At 41.8% G+C, this 17,972-nt stretch overlaps 1 protein-coding gene across 1 annotated transcript in view; it reads right to left on the bottom strand.

The window, feature by feature from the left end:
• Positions 1-1,256: 1,256 nt before the first annotated feature.
• pdgfra (platelet-derived growth factor receptor, alpha polypeptide) overlaps positions 1,257-17,972 on the bottom strand; it is a 424,693-nt gene continuing 407,977 nt past the window's right edge. The window contains exons 15-30 of the mRNA XM_079574850.1: positions 17,704-17,819; positions 16,233-16,359; positions 15,953-16,149; positions 14,452-14,546; positions 13,092-13,224; positions 12,721-12,825; positions 11,661-11,771; positions 11,373-11,532; positions 9,229-9,386; positions 7,157-7,275; positions 6,049-6,171; positions 5,847-5,958; positions 5,664-5,763; positions 5,345-5,450; positions 3,749-3,981; positions 1,257-2,638 (exon numbers count right to left, since the gene is read on the bottom strand). Coding sequence (XP_079430976.1) covers positions 2,491-2,638; positions 3,749-3,981; positions 5,345-5,450; positions 5,664-5,763; positions 5,847-5,958; positions 6,049-6,171; positions 7,157-7,275; positions 9,229-9,386; positions 11,373-11,532; positions 11,661-11,771; positions 12,721-12,825; positions 13,092-13,224; positions 14,452-14,546; positions 15,953-16,149; positions 16,233-16,359; positions 17,704-17,819 — 2,143 coding nt within the window. The 3' untranslated portion in view covers positions 1,257-2,490. The remainder of the gene's footprint in view (positions 2,639-3,748; positions 3,982-5,344; positions 5,451-5,663; positions 5,764-5,846; positions 5,959-6,048; positions 6,172-7,156; positions 7,276-9,228; positions 9,387-11,372; positions 11,533-11,660; positions 11,772-12,720; positions 12,826-13,091; positions 13,225-14,451; positions 14,547-15,952; positions 16,150-16,232; positions 16,360-17,703; positions 17,820-17,972) is intronic.

Raw genomic sequence — 17,972 nt, 5'->3', positions numbered from 1 at the left:
CATCACTCTAAAATGGATGAGGCCAATGCCACAGTTACTAACAGTATCAGACATTTCCGTGAGATAACTTTTTTGATCTCATAAGGGGGAAATTCACGGTTCACCTGTTACCAGAATATAACCTGTTATTAAATGAAGAAGTCAAAATCTGCTGCAGGGCCATAAACTAAATGACACCTGCAGCTCGACACAGACATCTGGACTCAGACCCGGACACTCGAATCTGCTTCCTATTTGTGGCATCTTAGCCCCATCTCGTGGAGAGATATGGTAATTACAATTCTCCCCCAATCATTCCGCTGTGTATTTGAGAGAAGAGAAATTAAAGAAGCCTTTATTTAGTTGATAAATATGGCGGCAATAGTTCTTTTTTTACTGAGAACATTTTGTATCACTTAATATGCAAACCGAAGCATATTTCAATATGTTCAAATACAATGTTTTTTTTTTGGGGGGGGGCATAAATGTAATTTTTTATAACTTTTTGATTCCACCTTTCACTTTCCAGATCATGTTCTCCAGGTTTAAGCTCATTCAGATGAACGCCCTGGAGAAGACAGACAAAGTGTTTACCAAATGTCCACATATATGGACATCATGTAAAATGATAATTTTTTGTTTTCACACTAATCAGGTCCCAATCAGCTAAAATAGCAAAGGGAAAAGAATGATTCATGCCATGCAAAAGTTCAGGTCCTAGGAGAATACACACTAAATATAATTTTATCTTGTCTTCTATTGTTTATTATTATATTATGTTGAATTAAAATTGTACCAAAAAATGAACACTTATGATAATCACATACAAGATTATACATTTTCTTTCTCCAACATGGTTTATATCCGTTGCAGGAAATGTATCAACTCTAACCAAAGTGTACCAATATTTTTAGCCTGTACACATTGTTCTTTCTTCATGGTTTGGAGCGGGACAATCACTGTGTACATTCTAAGTCCTTGTATTAGTGTTTTATTGGACGAGACTAGACTTTAGGCTTTATTGTCCCCAAAGATGGAAATTCTTTTGTTTGATTCATGTTTGATACAGAAACAGAACAACAGAGAACACTCATTGTTGTCACAGGCTTCATCTGAAACAAACCATCTTGCATCTGAGCGCCCTGTACCTCTGTCCTGAGGGCTGAAGGGGTAAAGAGTGAGTGGAGTCCTTTGCTCTGGAGAGTGCAGTTAGTCATATTAATGTTGAAAGATTCAAGTTCATTATAAACCTTTTATTGAAATATAAATCATCTGAATGTACATGTCGTGAAATACTGAAGCATATAGTAAAACATTGTATTGGGCCATTACTTACAATTATCAACACTGTACCGTAAACACACACACCAAACATTCACATCCGCTTTTTTACACCAGGAGTCCTCTTTACAGCTCTAGCTTTTCATAGCTTTCTGTCTAATACTATTTGGCAACATCAAAATCAAAATGGAAGAAAATAAAAAGTGCAAGAGTTGATTGCAGATGACGTCACATTGACAGATTTCGAGGCAGTGGCATAGCTGGTCTAGTAGCTCGTCACCTACAAAAAGAGTACACAAAATACTGACACCAGGTCATTGCTTGTACCTTAACATAGTAATCGGCTTTGGTCCTTCAAAAATCCGCGATGGAATTCCCTTGTGAATGGTCTAGTAAAGCTAACATTAGATGGCCGCCGAAGCTGGATATGTGCTGTACAAAATACGTGTGTAGTGTAATCCCAATACTCATATAAAGCAACTCTGGATCTATTTACAATACAATCACATTTCATTTGGGAAGGTCGTACGCTGATAGCAACCAATTGGGGCTCTGCATTCGAGCAAAAAAGGTGGAGACACAATGCGAAGAAGCTTACAAAGGTATTTTCATAACTGTACCTTCTATCCAAAAGAGCTACGGTCAACATCTACTCAGATAATACACAATGAAGTACAAAAATAAATCAAAATACTGCACTTTGTCGCAACTAGAAAAAAAAGATACAAAATAGTCCAAATGTTGTGCTTTCAAAATCCTACCCTTTGCTACTGATTGTGCCAGCATCATGTGATTCTCAAGGCAGGTCGTTGCAGACAGAGAGATTTCAACCTGCTAATATCGCTCCAATAGTGCATCTGTAGTGGTTTTCTATGGCTGATGAGTGTCTTCTTGTGGCACGTTTCATTTGTCCCTTTTTTTGCTTATATTGCTGTTAACAAAATGCCCAATACAGTAAAGCTCTATCGCACAAAAGTCAATGCATTTTCCCTTACTCCTAACATTAATCTGGTCAGGCTTCTGGCTCTGAGTCGGCATTGTCGTCCCAAGTTTATTCGCCGTCACTCCTCCAGGCCAGCAGGGGGCAGTGTCCAGGGGAGCGTGGAGGAGCGTGTACCGTTACAGTCAATCACACGCCTCGTCGAGACCGTGGAGTGGTTTCCTCTGAAAAAAAAGTCTACTGTGTGAAGACAGTCTTTTGGAGTCTTTGGTCGTCCCTTAAGGTTGTGGTCACAGGAAGCTGTCCTCTACCAGGTCGCTACAGTCTAGACACATTTCGTCCAAAAGCGTGATGTCCTCCAACGTCTCGCCCTCGCGCTTGGCTAAAGTCGAGCTGCTGGAGCCCGTCTCAATGGCGCTTTCTTCGGATGTTTGAGAACTGCAAGAAAAACACAAGTTTAGTTCAGATTCGGCGGTGCATGAAGTTACGTACTGCCCTGTAGCAATACATGGGAACAAATTGGATTAAATGACCCCAGCACTGGTTAAAATGGTGGACGTTTATTCCCAATGCAGCCCTTTTTTGCAAGAATAGGGTGACCTGACATCCCTGTTTACACAGGACAGTCCCAGTTTTGAGCCCTCTGTCCCCTGAGATGACCACAAAACCATTGACTTGTCCCAGTTTTCCATCAGTGCCCAAAGCAGCGTTTTCACTTGAAACCGTGGGAATTTTTGTGCGTCACTCATAAAGTTGTCATGGCAACTGAGCCCATTCAAAAGCTCGGAGGTCTCTCATCTCACCGCTGATCGGTCACTTTAACCACTGAACCTGAGCACATTTTTTCCAAATATGCATTACCCAAGTCTAAAAGCTTCTTGAAGAAAAGTGTCAAAATTGCAACAAAAACAAAAGGCAAACAAGGACGAAAATACAACAAAAACAAGGAAAAAGTGACAAAAATGCAATAAAAAAAGTGACAAAACTCATGAAAAAGTGAAGAAAAAAATGGGTTGACAACGCAATGAAAAGAGCCCCCAAAAAAGCAACAAAAGAGTGACAAAAAAAATTATGAAAAAGTGGCAAAAATCCGATGACAACAAGGCAACAATGCAAGGACAAAGGTCCAATTGTAGGTCTGAGCTTTCACATGAGCTGTTAGACTTTTCCTATAGGCTGCAAGCTTTTAGATGTGGGTAAAGCCGGGCTAAAGAAAATGCACTCGGTTAAGGTGGGGGTAAGAGGTTAATTGTCGATATACTTTCGAAAAAAGGTTTTTAATCAGTTTTACAGTTCCCTGTTTTTAATGTGAAATATCTGGTCACCCAAAGCAGGAATGAAAACACTAAACTGAGGGCTTGAAAAGGACTCTAAGTTGTGATCTATCAACTACTATAATGGTTTTGATATTTTGAACTTCCCAAAATTCCATACAGGTCGGGTGCTCCTCTTAATTACCCCCACATAGAGCCAAGAAAACAGCCAACAGTTTGAAAACCCCTGTTCAAATGGATCCGGGTGCTCGTATATGCAATAGTGGCCTGTTACCTGTGCCTGTTCCTCTTGCCGTACTCGTCATCAGAGATGGGGTCCAGGTCGGGGAGGGGGATGATGTATCCGCTGTCCGAGCTGAGGCGCTGTTCGTCGAAGCCGCTCTCCCGGTCTTTGAGTTTGCCCTGGTTCTTGTACGTGATGCCGATGTAGTCGTCGCTCTCTGTGCACATGCGGGTCACAGCCGGGTGGTCGCTCTTCAAGAACTCATGGTTGACTCGCTCATAATGCTGCGAAATTAGATCAAATAGGTATAAATATTACGATTCGTTTGCCACCGAACAAATACCAATGGATGTTAAATGGATGGTCAGAATAATTGCAATTTCATGGAAGAAAACTTTTTGAGCCTCTGGAGCATGGGTTTCTCTGTGCGCTATTTACCAGAGTGTGGGCAGGCATTTTGAGCATGGAAGAGGGAAAAGAGTATGAAATATGTACTGGATTTAACATTATACTGTATCAGGGTTTAAAGTTCCAAAAAGTTGATCCATGCCAATACAGTCTGATTCTGAGAGCACCACACACAGCGTTAAACGTACAACAAAGTAGCACTTATAAACAAATGTAGGATTCAGGTCTAGCCCTTTTTTTAAGCTGTGGCACATCAGGCATTTTCCTGCCAGCAGCTGTAGACTGTGATTTAACCTGGAAATCACACATGCATCCCGCCTGAGGTGCTAAAATAGAAGCGGGTGCTGCTCTGGCTGCAGGGAGGAGGGCTGTTTGAGTGCCATGTGGGCTTTTAATGGGATCATTAAGGTTTGGGAGGCGGAGGCGACAACTGAGTTGCGTCACTACCAAGATTGAAGCGGCCCACTGAGACACACAGCTGCACTTGCAGGCTTGGGTTTTACAGAAACGTAGATCTGCTAAACCACTAAAGGAGGAAATTGGGAGGTCTGAGCTGTTTATTTTCAACCTGTTTTGCAATAAAGTCAATTTCAACTGCCCCCTTTCATTTGGAGGTTTCCACACTGAATAAGAAGCATGGAGTGATCCGTGCCCAATGTAATGCACCCTTTTGTCCATTTATACAGGCTTGGGACTGCCACATACAGTATTACGGGAGGACATCATCACATTTCAAAGGCGGGAAGAGTCGGAATGAGATTTGGACATTCAAAGAAAGAGGGTAAAGGTGTGCTTCATGAAATATGGCGGGATAAGTATTTGACCCTTCCTTTAAAGGGGTGAACCATCAGGAGCAGTGGGCAACTCATCTCAGGGTCTTGAGCTAGGTTTGGTCAGGACAGACGGTTTTAAAGATGATAGAGGGAACCCACACAAACACGGGGAGAACACGGAAAGAACACAGAAAGTCTTGCTGCACTGATGCCACTGGTATTTCTCATGAAAATAACCTATGTATATATGCAAAAAAAAGTGTGAAACTGTGCAACCTTAAAAACATAAAAGCTGACAAGATTAACTACCTCACTAATAGAGAGCTTTCCACCGGAGGGTAATTCTTTTAAAAACATGCTCTGTGGTGAAGAACAGAATGTTTTGGATCAGATGTGGGGGTCAGGGGTGTTGCTGGTAAAAAAGCACGAAGCAGGTGTGGGGGTGAGGGGTCGTAGGAGGACTCACTCTCTTGTAGCTGGAGGGGAGCAGCGCAGAAACGGTGTCACTCAGGCCCAGGAAGGACGGCCTCTTCTCCGGTTCACTGTTCCAGCATTTCATCATCACCTCGTACCTGCAAAAAAACAAAACCATAAGAACAGGAACGGAACGACCTGTGCCCAGTAATTTGGCTGTGACGCACGGCAGCAGCACTGTGCACAATATTCTAGTTCAAACACAAGTCTGACTGACGCTCATGCATTAGATATATGTGAGAAAAAAACGTTATGTGCATCTAAACAATGGTGTAGTGTTGGTAAAGTGCATCATGCGGCTCATCACGTACACGTCATGGGGAGCGTGCTCGGGCTTTGACATCCTGTAGCCGCTCTTGATCTTGTTGTAAAAGCTCGAGTCGACAACCATCCCTGGGTAAGGAGTGCCCCCTGTAGGCAAAACACATCAGCTTGACAATTTGAAGTGAAGGATTTGGCCTGATTTTGGCGATGTTTTAAAACTTCAAGCTCACCTAAAGAGAAGATTTCCCAAAGGAGGATGCCATAGGACCAGACGTCACTAAGAGTTGTGTACAGATTGTCAAAGATGCTCTCGGGAGCCATCCACTTAACCGGGAGGAAGGTCTGGTGTTTACAAAGCAAAGTAATGTTAAAAACCTTCACACGCTACTACAGAAGATGATGTGACAATATTCAACAATACTGCAGACTTACGCTTCCTTTGGACACATAGTTGTTGTCGTGCATGATGTCCCGGGCCAGGCCGAAGTCACAGATCTTCACGATCTTGCCCTGGGAGAGGAGCACATTTCTGGCAGCCAGGTCCCGATGCACACACTAGAGAAAAAAGAAAAACACCAGTGAGATTTGGTTCTATGGGTGCACAATTTAGGGGAAATAATTGCGAGATGGAGTTGTAATAAACCTCTTAACCCCCACCTGAACCAAGCAAGCGCATTTTCACCAGTTTGGCTTTACCCAAATCTAAAGGTTTCTTGCACGAAAGGGTCAAACTAGTGACAAAAATGAGACAAAAAAAGATGAAAAAGTGACAAAAGTGTAAAAAAAAAAGTAGCAGAAAAGTGACAAAAACGGGACTCAAAAAATGATGAAAATGCGACAAAAGAGAAATAGAAAAGTGACAAAACAAAAAAGCCACAAAAGAGTGACAAAAAGCGATGAAAATAAAAGTTTAAAAAATGAACACGGCAACAACGCGAGGAAAAAGATCTGTTCAGATGAGTTTTGTAGGTCTTAGCTTTCAAATGAGCCGTACGTGGCCTAGAGGCCGTCCCCTTTTAGATTTGGGTAAAGCTGAACTGGAGAAACTGCAACGTTAAGAGGTTAACATAGCACATTCAAGCGTTATATAAACCAATTCTACAACAATGGCTTCTTCTTCTACATTTTCAATGAATGAATAAAAACCTCCAGTCTATGTCCCTACAGCGACTTAGCATATTTTTATCCTTTATTTAATGCTTTTCCGTTTTCCTTCAGAAAGCCGGCCTTTGTGCAAGAGCCAGCCGTCGCCTTAGATGTCACCAGTGGGTATGTCACCAGTGGGTATTTAAGTATAATAAGTATGAAGCTTCTGGCTGTAGATTCGTCTTCCTGCTCTGCTAAATCGAGGCTGTGCCCCTGCTTATCGCACCACCGCTGGCTTCTTTTGGCAGACACAGCTGTCATCACACATGGCACAGATTCACAAGCAGCCCGTCGACAAGCCGCCGGTCCTCCGTGGCATGTGACCGCCTCTGCCACAAAGTCCACATTCATTCATCAGCATTTCCTTCACTCCAGGGGCTGCAGCTTGACTTACATTCTTGGACGCCAGGAACTCCATGCCTTTGGCCACTTGGTACGTGAAGCTGAGCAGATCGGTGGTGGTGAGGCCTTCGTTCATGTCGTCAGTCAGCAGGATGTCGATCTCGCTCTCCCCTAAAACAAACACAGAGTTAGCTACTGTAAATATAGAGTCGGGCCAAACCTGGCTTTTACTAATAGCAGGGAGAAGCTGAGCATTATTATAATGTATGTGCTACAATTATCCTCCCTGTGTAATTAGAGGGCAGTACCAGGCCTAAACTCTGACATGGGTGTATCCATCATAATCCACCAAAACAAAACAGGCATTAAAGCCCCTGTACCTGCGTAAAAGCTAGATGGCCACAGCTAGAGAACGAGTGCTGCAAATGAGAGCTTGTAAAACGTGCTGCCGGGAGAGGCTTGTCAACAGTGCAGTTACACCAATGAAGATTTCAATGGATTTAGTGATTTGGAGTGAGAGTGAGTTTGGTATGTTCTTTATGCTACAGTTATCTGAACTGTTTGTGTGCTGTTAACATGCCAGACACATATTTAGTTTGTTGTTTATGCCTCAACATCAATGTGTGGCGTTCAGCCTGTTTTCTGTATTCTTGTTTTATTGCAAACAATGAAAGACGAAGCCACAAAATTAAAATGCTAGTTATTAGGGGTGTAACGGTTCACGGGGATGTATTGAACCGTTCGGTTCGGCCTGTTCGGTTCGGTCCACTTGCGTACCGTTTCGGTGTATTATTTTCATTAAATAATGTAAATTTATTATTAGCGTCATATTAAGTGCCGCGGAACAAAGTTCCTACGCGAGTTTCCGCACGGACGCTATTGAGTGACGTACATTGAAGCTGCATGAGTAGCCGAGAGAAACTACAGGCGCTGGCTTTAAGTATTTGATTAAAAGTCTTGAGCCTCGCTACAATATCCCGTCACGTCCGCACTTCAGCCAAAAAGTTACACCAGCGCTCAGAGCCGGTTCTTCCTATACGCGTTGTTGTTACGGGGACAGGCTCTTCCAGCGCGCACTCACTCTCCGCCTACTTCGCCACATATAACACCAAAACGGAGTAGTCTGGTGAAGTGAATGAGCAGGAGAGACCGACCGCCTTCCCCTTGTCTCTTCCAAAGCGCGAGTGCTTCTCCGCTCGTGTCCCGCTCGGCCGTCTGTCTCCCGGTGCTCGCTTCGCCTCATGCGCGGCTCCTCCGCGGCTGCATCATGTCACCTGTGTCCCGGGCGCAGCTCTCATGTTTTCTCTGCGCAGACTCTGGGCCTCACTCTCATTTAAACCCTCTTCTTACTGTGTCTGGTGAGTCTAGAGTATCAGGACAGTAGTTTGGCGAGTAGACGAGAGTAAAAAGCCGTTCACTGTGGCCTTTTTGTTGAGTTGAATCCACATGGTTCTCATGAGTTTACAGTAACTCTCATTATAAGAGTGCAATTTATTTAAAATATCACCCAAATGGGTCACTTTTATTTATTTTATGCAAGAATTCTATTGTGTATTGGCAGCTTTTCAAAAGAAAATTTTTGTTAGTTCTTATTTATTTGTACCGAAAATTAACCGAACCGAGCCCTCCAAAACCGTGAACCGAACCGAATACAATTTTAGCGTACCGTTACACCCCTACTAGTTATGTTCCATCTCACGCCTAACTCATCCAAATTCTTCACACGGATGAGTTTTACAAAACCTCAGGGTCACTTTTACAAAAAACACGAGAACTCACTCCCTAACTAATCTGTAAGTTTATGAAATTGATACAAATGTTTTATAATTAGATGCAGTGTTGTCTGAGTTTACAGTACATGAAATGAGGAAAAAAGTGCGAATGGGCTTTCACTTTCAGTTCATGACATGCTGGCATATTGATGGCATTGATGAACACGCTTGTGCACAGAACAATGTAGCAAAATCCTAGAAAAACTGATCAGAGCGCTTCTGCAGTGGCATAGATGAACAGGATTAAGTCAAATAATTGATAAGGAAACATTAAAACAAAAGCGTGATGTATGTTTCATTACAAGTCAAGAAAGCCCAGCAACAAATGTGAAGTGAAGCGCGGTTTCCTCACCGGTGGAGGACTTCTGTGATGGGGGGTGGTCGTAGTTGGTCTGGATGTCTGAGTATTTGGAGGAGCTGCTCATCTCCAGCATCGGCACATACTGAGTGTTGTCCCCCTGCTTCATGTCCATGTAATCGCCTTTGCTCTCAAAGGACAGGATCACGTAGCTGTGTGGGAAAACAAGAAAACATATGCTAACTACTCCAAAGCATTTAACCAAATCTCTAGGGATGTGTGTATTATGACACACAGATTTTAAGAACTTTGCCAAAACCAAACAATGCACGAAAAGCGACCTATTTGTGCTCAGAAATCTTCTCAATTCACTAAGACTGGCAGAGGGGAAGCTGAGGTTTGGGCACTAGCATGGTAAACCCTGATTCAATTTAATTCTGGTCATTTTGAGGTGTGGTCGCAGTGAGTCATAAATGTATTGGCAAGAGACGGAGCGAGAGGGAGAGGGGGAGGAGGAGGAAGAGGCGCTGTAGTCTCGGCGAAGCTCCTCTGAAGGGGAGCCAATTAACAGGTAACTCCTACAGAATGCAATTTGGCTGAAATCTGAGGCCACTCCAGACCGGCATTCGATTAGCTGAAGATGCCAGACAATTGCTCGATCGGTGATAGAGTTGCAGATAATAGGGGCCCAAATTGTTTCAGTGGATGTAACAGTCAAATTTGGTTAAAGGGATCTGAGGTAATCCATCTTAGGGTGTCTTGTTCCTGTACCTGCTGAGGCTAAAACTGTATGAATAATCCTGCGTAAACATTTAAAGGCAAGGTGAATATGTTTTTTTTGTTCATATTTTGTAAACGTGACATATTTGTGTTCCCAGATATGAGGTCAGCATGTTGTTGTTGATAATGAATGAGTTCAGGCATAATCTTTGAAGGCATCCTTTCTTCAAGTCCAAACGAGATAATCCAACCTGTGTTTAAAGGGATATTTCAGGATTTTTGACATAGGGCCTCATTTCCTAGTTGTGCTGTTGATTTCTGGAGATTTAATTTTGTTTTTTAATTCATGCAGTCCTTATATTTGAAGAGTTTAGTGGTGCTAGGCTAGTGCATGTCTATGGTAGCTAGTAGCCTGCATTAATAAGCTCTTCAAAATCATCAGGTCGTCCTCCAAACGTTGCCATATCTGATTTGTAGAAAGCTCCTTTATGAATTCCACGTGTAGTAATGCCGGCCGCAGGTAAACAAACTACTGCAGATCCGGTGCAGATCTCTCTGCCCCTGCGTAGCTTACAACCAGGAAGCTGATGCTGCTCAAATAAAAGTTCTTTTAAAAGCAAAATAATTATGTTTCAAAAAAAATTCAGTCAACACAGACATTTATATGGGTAGTCTGATGTTATAAGTCATTTCCCTCAGGTGCACTGTGCTTGGGTCAGACTGTTTTTAATGCAGGCTACTAGTTACCATAGACATGCACTAGCCTAGCACCACTAAACTCCAGAAATCAACAACACTCTGGATAACTAGGAAATGAGGCCTTAAATATCCCTTTAAATCCTATCATTGGTTTAACTGATAACAATTGTAATGTTAACCTCTTACTTCCCGCCTTAACCAAGTCCATTTTCTCCAATTCAGCATTACCTGAATCTAAAAGCTTTGTGACCGGAGAGCTTACAGCCTATTGGCCAGTGTGAGAGCGTCATTTGAACGCTAAGGCCTACAAATCTGATCGCAGCATGTTGTTGTGTATTTATCTGTTTTTATGGCTTTTTTGTTGCTTTCCATCACTTTTTTGTTTTTTTAGTTGTGCGATTGATGCTTTTCTGTCACTTCTTTCTTGCGTTTTCATCCTTGTTTTTGTCGCTGTTTTGTCACTTTTTTTCAAGAAGCTTTTAGATTTGGGCAAAGCCAAACTGGAGAAAAAGTGCTCGGCTCAGGTGGGGGTAAGAGGTTAACATTACAATCGTTATCAGTAAAACAAGACGCAGTTTGAATGAGCCCCACAATTAGAGTTGCCAGATTCTACAGCTAAAACCAAGCTGGAAATGAACATAAAGTGACTCTCTCCTACTTTCACAATCAAGTCCTAATTATACTGCTCTATTCAGTCGACTGATAAGAAATATTGTCATTTCTAGAGAGTCACAGGTCAAACGCCAGAGCCTATGTTTTGTGAATGAACAGTTTTGTACCTCCTGCTGCTCTCGTCTACCGGGTTGATCCCAAAGATGTCTAGGTCCTTTGATGTCTTGGTCTTTTCAGTGTTGAGACTGAGGAAGCTCTCTCTGTTCTTGTGCAGATAGTTGACCAGATCTCCGTAGAAGCAGTACTCAGTGATAATGTAGATAGGACCTAATGAAAACACAACACACAGGGGGTGCACCAGCATCAGTGTCTAGTCTGATCTTATCCAAAAAGACTAAAAGATAACCCATAATATCCATCTAAACTGCCCATAGCTGGCATCTAAAGCTATTTACCTGACTTAGTACATGCTCCCAAAAGGTTGACAATGTTCAGATGAGGTCCAAGATGGGTCATAATCTTGAGTTCGGACATCAGGGCCTGTTTCTCACTGGAGCGGGCGGTGGCTAGAAAAGGTAAAACAAATTTATTTAACTTTATACTTGAGCAAAACATCACCAAATATGAATCTTGATCAAATTAAAATGCAGAATAAATCAGTGAGTCAAACCTATTACCAACTAAAACTACAGGTGATCATAGATAATCACTTAATGAGTCCATTTAGTTATGTACCTTATTAACCCCCGCCTTAACAAGCACATTTTCTCCAGTTCATTTTTACCCAAATCTAAAAGTTTACAGCCTATACGCCTGTGTGATGCCTCATTTGAAAGCTACAAAACTGATTAAGCTTCTTCCTCTTCATGATTGTCATGTTTTCGCCCTTACTGGTGGTTTTCATCACGTTTTTCCTGCTTTTTTGACTTGTTTTGGTCACATTTTTGTGGCTTGATCACAGCTACATTACACAACAAACTAAATGTAGCCAAAACATTTAAAAAAAAAAAAAAGCAATGAAAACGTGACAAAAATGAGGCAAAAATTGGGCGAAAACTTCACAAAAATGGGACAAAAATTGGGACAAAAATTTACAAAAAATGAACAAAAATGTGGCAAAAACGGGACAAAAATTAGACAAAAACTTACAAAAAATTTACAAAAATGGGACAAAAATGTGGCAAAAACTTGACAAAAATGGGACAAAAACATGAAAAAAAAATAGGACAAAAGTGTGACAAAAATGTGGCAAAACAAACAAACAAACAAACAACTATAACAACTACAACAAGGAAGAATCTTAGATGAGTTGTAGCTTTCACATGAGGTGTTACACTGGCCTACAGAATGTAATCTCCAGTCAAGAAGTTAGATTTGGGTAAAACTGAAGAAAAAGTCCTCGGTAAATGCGGGGGTTAAGGGGTTTAGTAACCTGACTCCTCGCTTTTTGCCTATTTTCAATCACAAAACTCACAAAAGATTTCAGTTTGAGTTTGGCTCCTCTTTTATACTCACGTTTGAGCATTTTCACTGCCACCTTCATGACGGGCTGCGAGCGGCTGAGCCCGTAAGCCGTGCCCTCGACCACCTTCCCAAACGCTCCAGAGCCCAGTATACGGCCTGTCGGTCACACGGGATGAAAGCGCTCAGTAAAGCAGACAGTGAGGGATTTACACAAACACATTTAGCCCGTGTTTCCTCATGTGCGACTCCCAAACAGTTTGTCCTTGATTCTCCCAACAAGCCGCCAGACAGACCCCCAAAGTAGATTAGCTTATCACTGCATCACTTCAAAGGCAAGAGCGATAGACGTGAGGGCCATCTCAGCAGGAGTGGCTCAGTGATTCAGTAAATGAGCAAACGTTTTAATGGTGGAAATGTCTCACCGAGCACCAGTCGGTCGCGAGGGAATTCCCATCTCGAGTCGTAGGGAAGCTGCATGGGATCCACGTAGATGTATTCATGACCGTCCGGGCTCACGGACTCGATCACCCTCCAGCGGATCTCATACCTGGGTTTCTGTGAGGAAAAATACAAAGTGTGTTTAGGTCGGGGATGTTTCTCAAGATGCCACACAGATCAAACACTGCTTTACGTTTGCAGGTTTTTAAAAAAAAAATACAATATTGGTAGTTGAGTCGAGTAATTGTTTAAGGAAGCAGTTCCTCCGTTGCCAAAAAATTTCGGCAACAAACTCAAAAAGTACTTGAGCACAAAGCAAGGGGTACTGGGAATTATCAAGAATCAAGTAGCGTAGTATTTCATTTATTTTCACAGATAAATAATTGTAGCAATGTTTTTTTTCAGTAAAATGTCTGAATTTGAGGATATTAGCTTCTTTTTGAATGCAGTGCTACTAAATACTCAATAATCTGACTTTAGTGCATCACTTTGTACAAATATTGGCAGGATCCTTGAATTTGGGGGGTACTTAGAGTGTAAAAGTCAAGCGCTACATGAAACAAAGAAGGTTCGTAACCACTGGCGTAATTTATACTGTTGCTGTTTTCAAGACTTTCCATTAGCCTTTCCCAAACGTATGGATGTATTTGTGGTTTCGTCATGTAAAACAGCTCTGAATGCTCAACTAGAAAAGCACTAGATACTTTGGTAGTATTCGATAGGTGCTCGCTGAAGTTTCACAGTGACATTTTAGTGAATTTGTACAAAACAAACTGAACCAAAGAAAGTTCCATTAACTTCTTAACCCCCGCCTTAACCAAGCACATTTTCTCCACTTCAGCTTTACCTAAATCTAAAAGTCTCTTACAGCCTATAGGGCAGTGCCTCATTTGAAAGCGAAGACCCACAAAACTTATCTAAATGGATCTTTTTCCTCACTTTTTTTGTGTCTTTTCTCATACATTTTCATCCTCGTTTTTGTTGCTGTTTTGTCGCATTCTCTTTCTCATACTTGTCTCGTTTTCGTCGCTGTTTTGTTGCGTTTTTGTGGCTTTTTGTTACGTTTTTGTCACTTGTTTTTTCATCGCTTTTGGGTCATGTTATGGTCGGTTAATTCTTTGTGCTTTTTTTCAAGTTTATTCATTTAGATTGATTCAAATCTTTTCAAAGCACTGCTTAGATTGATTCAAAGCATTAACATACTGGCTGCTTCATTAAAATGGCTTGTTTTTATATCAAATGCATGAGGAGGTGGAAATATTCTCAACAGTGCAAAAATGGAAATACAATGAGTGAATGAGTGAATAAATGACAATGGCATTTGCTCGAGGGTGGCACCAGTACCTGTTTCCATATGACAACCAACACAATGAGTGCGATGATGACAATGACCAGCAGCACCAGCACAGCGGCGGCTACAGTCAGCTCGGGGTGAGGACCTGTTTAAGAGCAAGAGGGTCAAAAACACTTGTACGGTATGTAAAATGGTGCTTTAAACGGCTGCGGCGGACGGTATGGGTGACAGCTTTTAGTGGCCGAGAGCAAAAGGTATGCGGGGAAAGATAAGATACAGTCAATGGGGGGGAGGGGTTCTGGGACACTTAGGCTGGGCTTGCTGTTGAGATTAGAGGGTGAGTGTGCGAGTGAGTAAGGGGTGGTGGTGGTGGGAGGCTCATCTGGGACAAACCAAAAGGCCCTAACGGTCTCTGGTTTCCCCGAATTATCAGGCTGGAAAGAGAGAGACGGGCACTTAGTCTAACTCATCCTCTGACAGCTGCCCCAACAGTGACAGCTCTAAGTGGGGCCGCAAATACACGACTCGCCCCCTAAAAAGCCAGGTTACACTTTAAAGCGTGAGGAGTGGAAGTGACTCGGTGGAAGCAGCACAGAAGAAACACTAAAATAGACAAAAAACAAGAAAGAATGGGAAGAAAAGTTGCTAGTAATGTCCTTTAACCTCGTAACATGCACTTGAACCGAGCACATATTCTCCAGTTCGGCTTTGACCAAATCGAAAAGATTCTTGAAAAAAGTGTCAAAACAGCGACAAAAATGTGACGAAAAAGTGACAGAAATGTATCAAAAATGTGACGAAAATGTGACGAAAAAGTGACAAAATGTGATGAAAAAGTGACAAAAATGTGACAAAAAATGTGACAAAAATTGTGACAAAAAATGTGACAAAAAATGTGACCAAAATTGTGACAAATATGTGACGAAAAAGTGACAAAATGTGATGAAAAAGTGACAAAAATGTGACAAAAAAGTGACAAAAATGTGACAAAAAATGTGACAAAAATTGTGACAAATATGTGACGAAAAAGTGACAAAATGTGACGAAAAAGTGACAAAATGTGATGAAAAAGTGACAAAAATGTGACAAAAAATGTGACAAAAATTGTGACAAATATGTGACGAAAAAGTGACAAAATGTGACGAAAAAGTGACAAAATGTGATGAAAAAGTGACAAAAATGTGACAAAAAATGTGACAAAAATTGTGACAAATATGTGACGAAAATGTGACAAAAATGTGACAAAAAAGTAATGAAAAATGTACGAAAATGTGACGAAAAATTAACAAAAATGTGGCAAAAAAGTGACAAAAATGTGGCAAAAAAAATGATGAAAATGTGACAAAAAATGGACGAAAATGTGGCAAAAAAGTGTGATGAAAATGTGATGAAAAAGGGACAACAATGTGACAAAAATGTGACCAAAAAGTGAGAACAAAAAAGTATTTGTTTTGTCGGCCTTAGCTTTCAACTGTTGCTCTCCAGTCGAGTGGCTTTTAGATTTGGATAAAGCCGAACTGAGGGGGTGAGAGATTAAAGTGTCGTCCTTACCACTAGACACGAGCTTGACCTCTCTGCTCACAGCGGCCATGTCGTTTTTAGCCAAACAGCGAACAGCCAGCGTGTTTTCCAGGTGACCGAACAGCACCTGGCTCTCCAGATTGTTCTCTTCGTCCATGTGGGCGTCCATCGTGACGTGGGAGGAGTTGGCGGCCAGAGGCACCCAGGAGGCCGTATCATTGGCGCAGCTGTAGAAAAAAGAGGGACGGCGTTTAACTTGAATGACAAAATAATATGTGTTTACAAAAATGGAAGGGGGCTGAGAGCTCACTTTTTGATGTTTTTGCAGACAAACCACTCGACTTCAGGAGTGGGTTGGCCTCGGGCGATGCAGACCACAGCCTGGCCAGAGGCTGAGCCGTGATGGATGTCCATGAGGTCCACAATAAAAGCAGGCACTGGAACGGGACAGGAGAGGATATGTAAAATTAGAGCTGACATTTTCTGAGCAACGTAAACTCATCGCTCAAACTATATTTACAAGGACCAGCTTTTCTCCTCAAGATGTTGTGGATAAAGGTTGTACCAAAGACTTGACAATAAACATAAAGCACACATTTTTCTAAACACTGCACATTTGTCGCCAAAAGCTGCTCACACACAAAGCACATAGCACACAGAACAGTAAAAAACTCTGTTCAGTAATCTTATATAACAAATAAAGCAAATAAAGACAAATGTACCCAGTGTTCGGGAAAAGAGAGAGAAAGACTTAAGGAATTGTGTGCAAATCATGATGTGCGTTAAACCTCTTAAAACCTGCCTGAACTGAGCACATTTTCTCCAGTTTGGCTTAACCCGAATCTAAAAGCTTATTGAAAAAAGTCACAAAATGGCAACAGTAAAGCAACAGAAGCGAAACAAACAAAAACTAAAACAAACAAACAAAAAGGTAATGAAAAAGTGATAAGAAATGTGACGAAAAATGAAGGAAAATGCCAAAAAAGTGATGATAACGAAGCAACAAGGCGAGGAAATGGATCCTTCTAGACCAGTTTTGTAGGTCTTAGCTTTCAAATGAGGCGTTATTCTGGCCTATAGGCTGACATTTTAGATTTGTGCAAAGCTGAACTGGAAAAAATGCACTTGGTTATGGCGAGGGTCAAGAGGCTAAGGTTGTCCTTGGAGAGTCGCAAGCCTCTCAATATAATATCTTCCTTTGTGCTTTGTGCTACTCTACAAAACTTTTTTTTTTTTTTTACTATATACTAATATAAAATCAAGCGTCTTAAGTCAGTAAAACTGTCTAAAATGATTTTTACCTCACGATTTACGCAAAATGATTTGAAGTTTTCCTTTGACTGTAAAAGAAAACATATATCCAATAATGAGCTTTAAAGCAGAACTAAGTAAATCATGCCCCTAGAGGCCAAAAGCGCCACTGCCGGTGACGTAGCATTTTGCGGTTTTTTTTTGAGAGTGAGAGTAAATCTTACACTGAAAAGAAAAGACAAATGGAGAGAGGGATATTGTACATTGGGCCACAACTCAATGACACAATGGAGATATTTATTTTTTACTCAAACTTGGCTGTAAATACTGCTTAAGTGGCGCTAGCCCACAGTTAGCTTTGCCCGTTAGCCTGTTAGCTTCTTCTTCGCGATTCTGCTGCAAGGGTAGTTCTATGGCCAGAAACACCAGGGGGAGATGAAGGACCCCCCAATCATCCCAATAACACTTACCCAGAGGGACTACGGAGAGGATTTATTAAGGCAAACAAGTTACTTCTTTAAATGCCTCACCTTTGACTTGTAAAGTGAAGCTAATGCTGCGGCTTTGGTGTCCACTCGTCACTTGCATTGTGTAGTTCCCGCTGTCCTCCTCTTTGGCACGAATCAGGGTTAGGACACTCAGAAACCTGCGGAATCAGAAGAGAAATGAGCGCCAAGCAGCAGTCTAATGACACGCTGGAGTGTGGGAACTTCACTTCGTCTTGTCATTATTGGGGCTGTGATTAAGGTGAGCACCTGTCCCTCTTTTGGCCGTGCAGCTACAGCCGTTTTGGTTTTTG

The sequence above is a fragment of the Gobius niger genome (assembly GCF_951799975.1).
Source record: "Gobius niger genome assembly, chromosome: 17".
NCBI lineage: Eukaryota > Metazoa > Chordata > Actinopteri > Gobiiformes > Gobiidae > Gobius > Gobius niger.
This window is presented reverse-complemented; position numbering and strand designations above follow the sequence as displayed.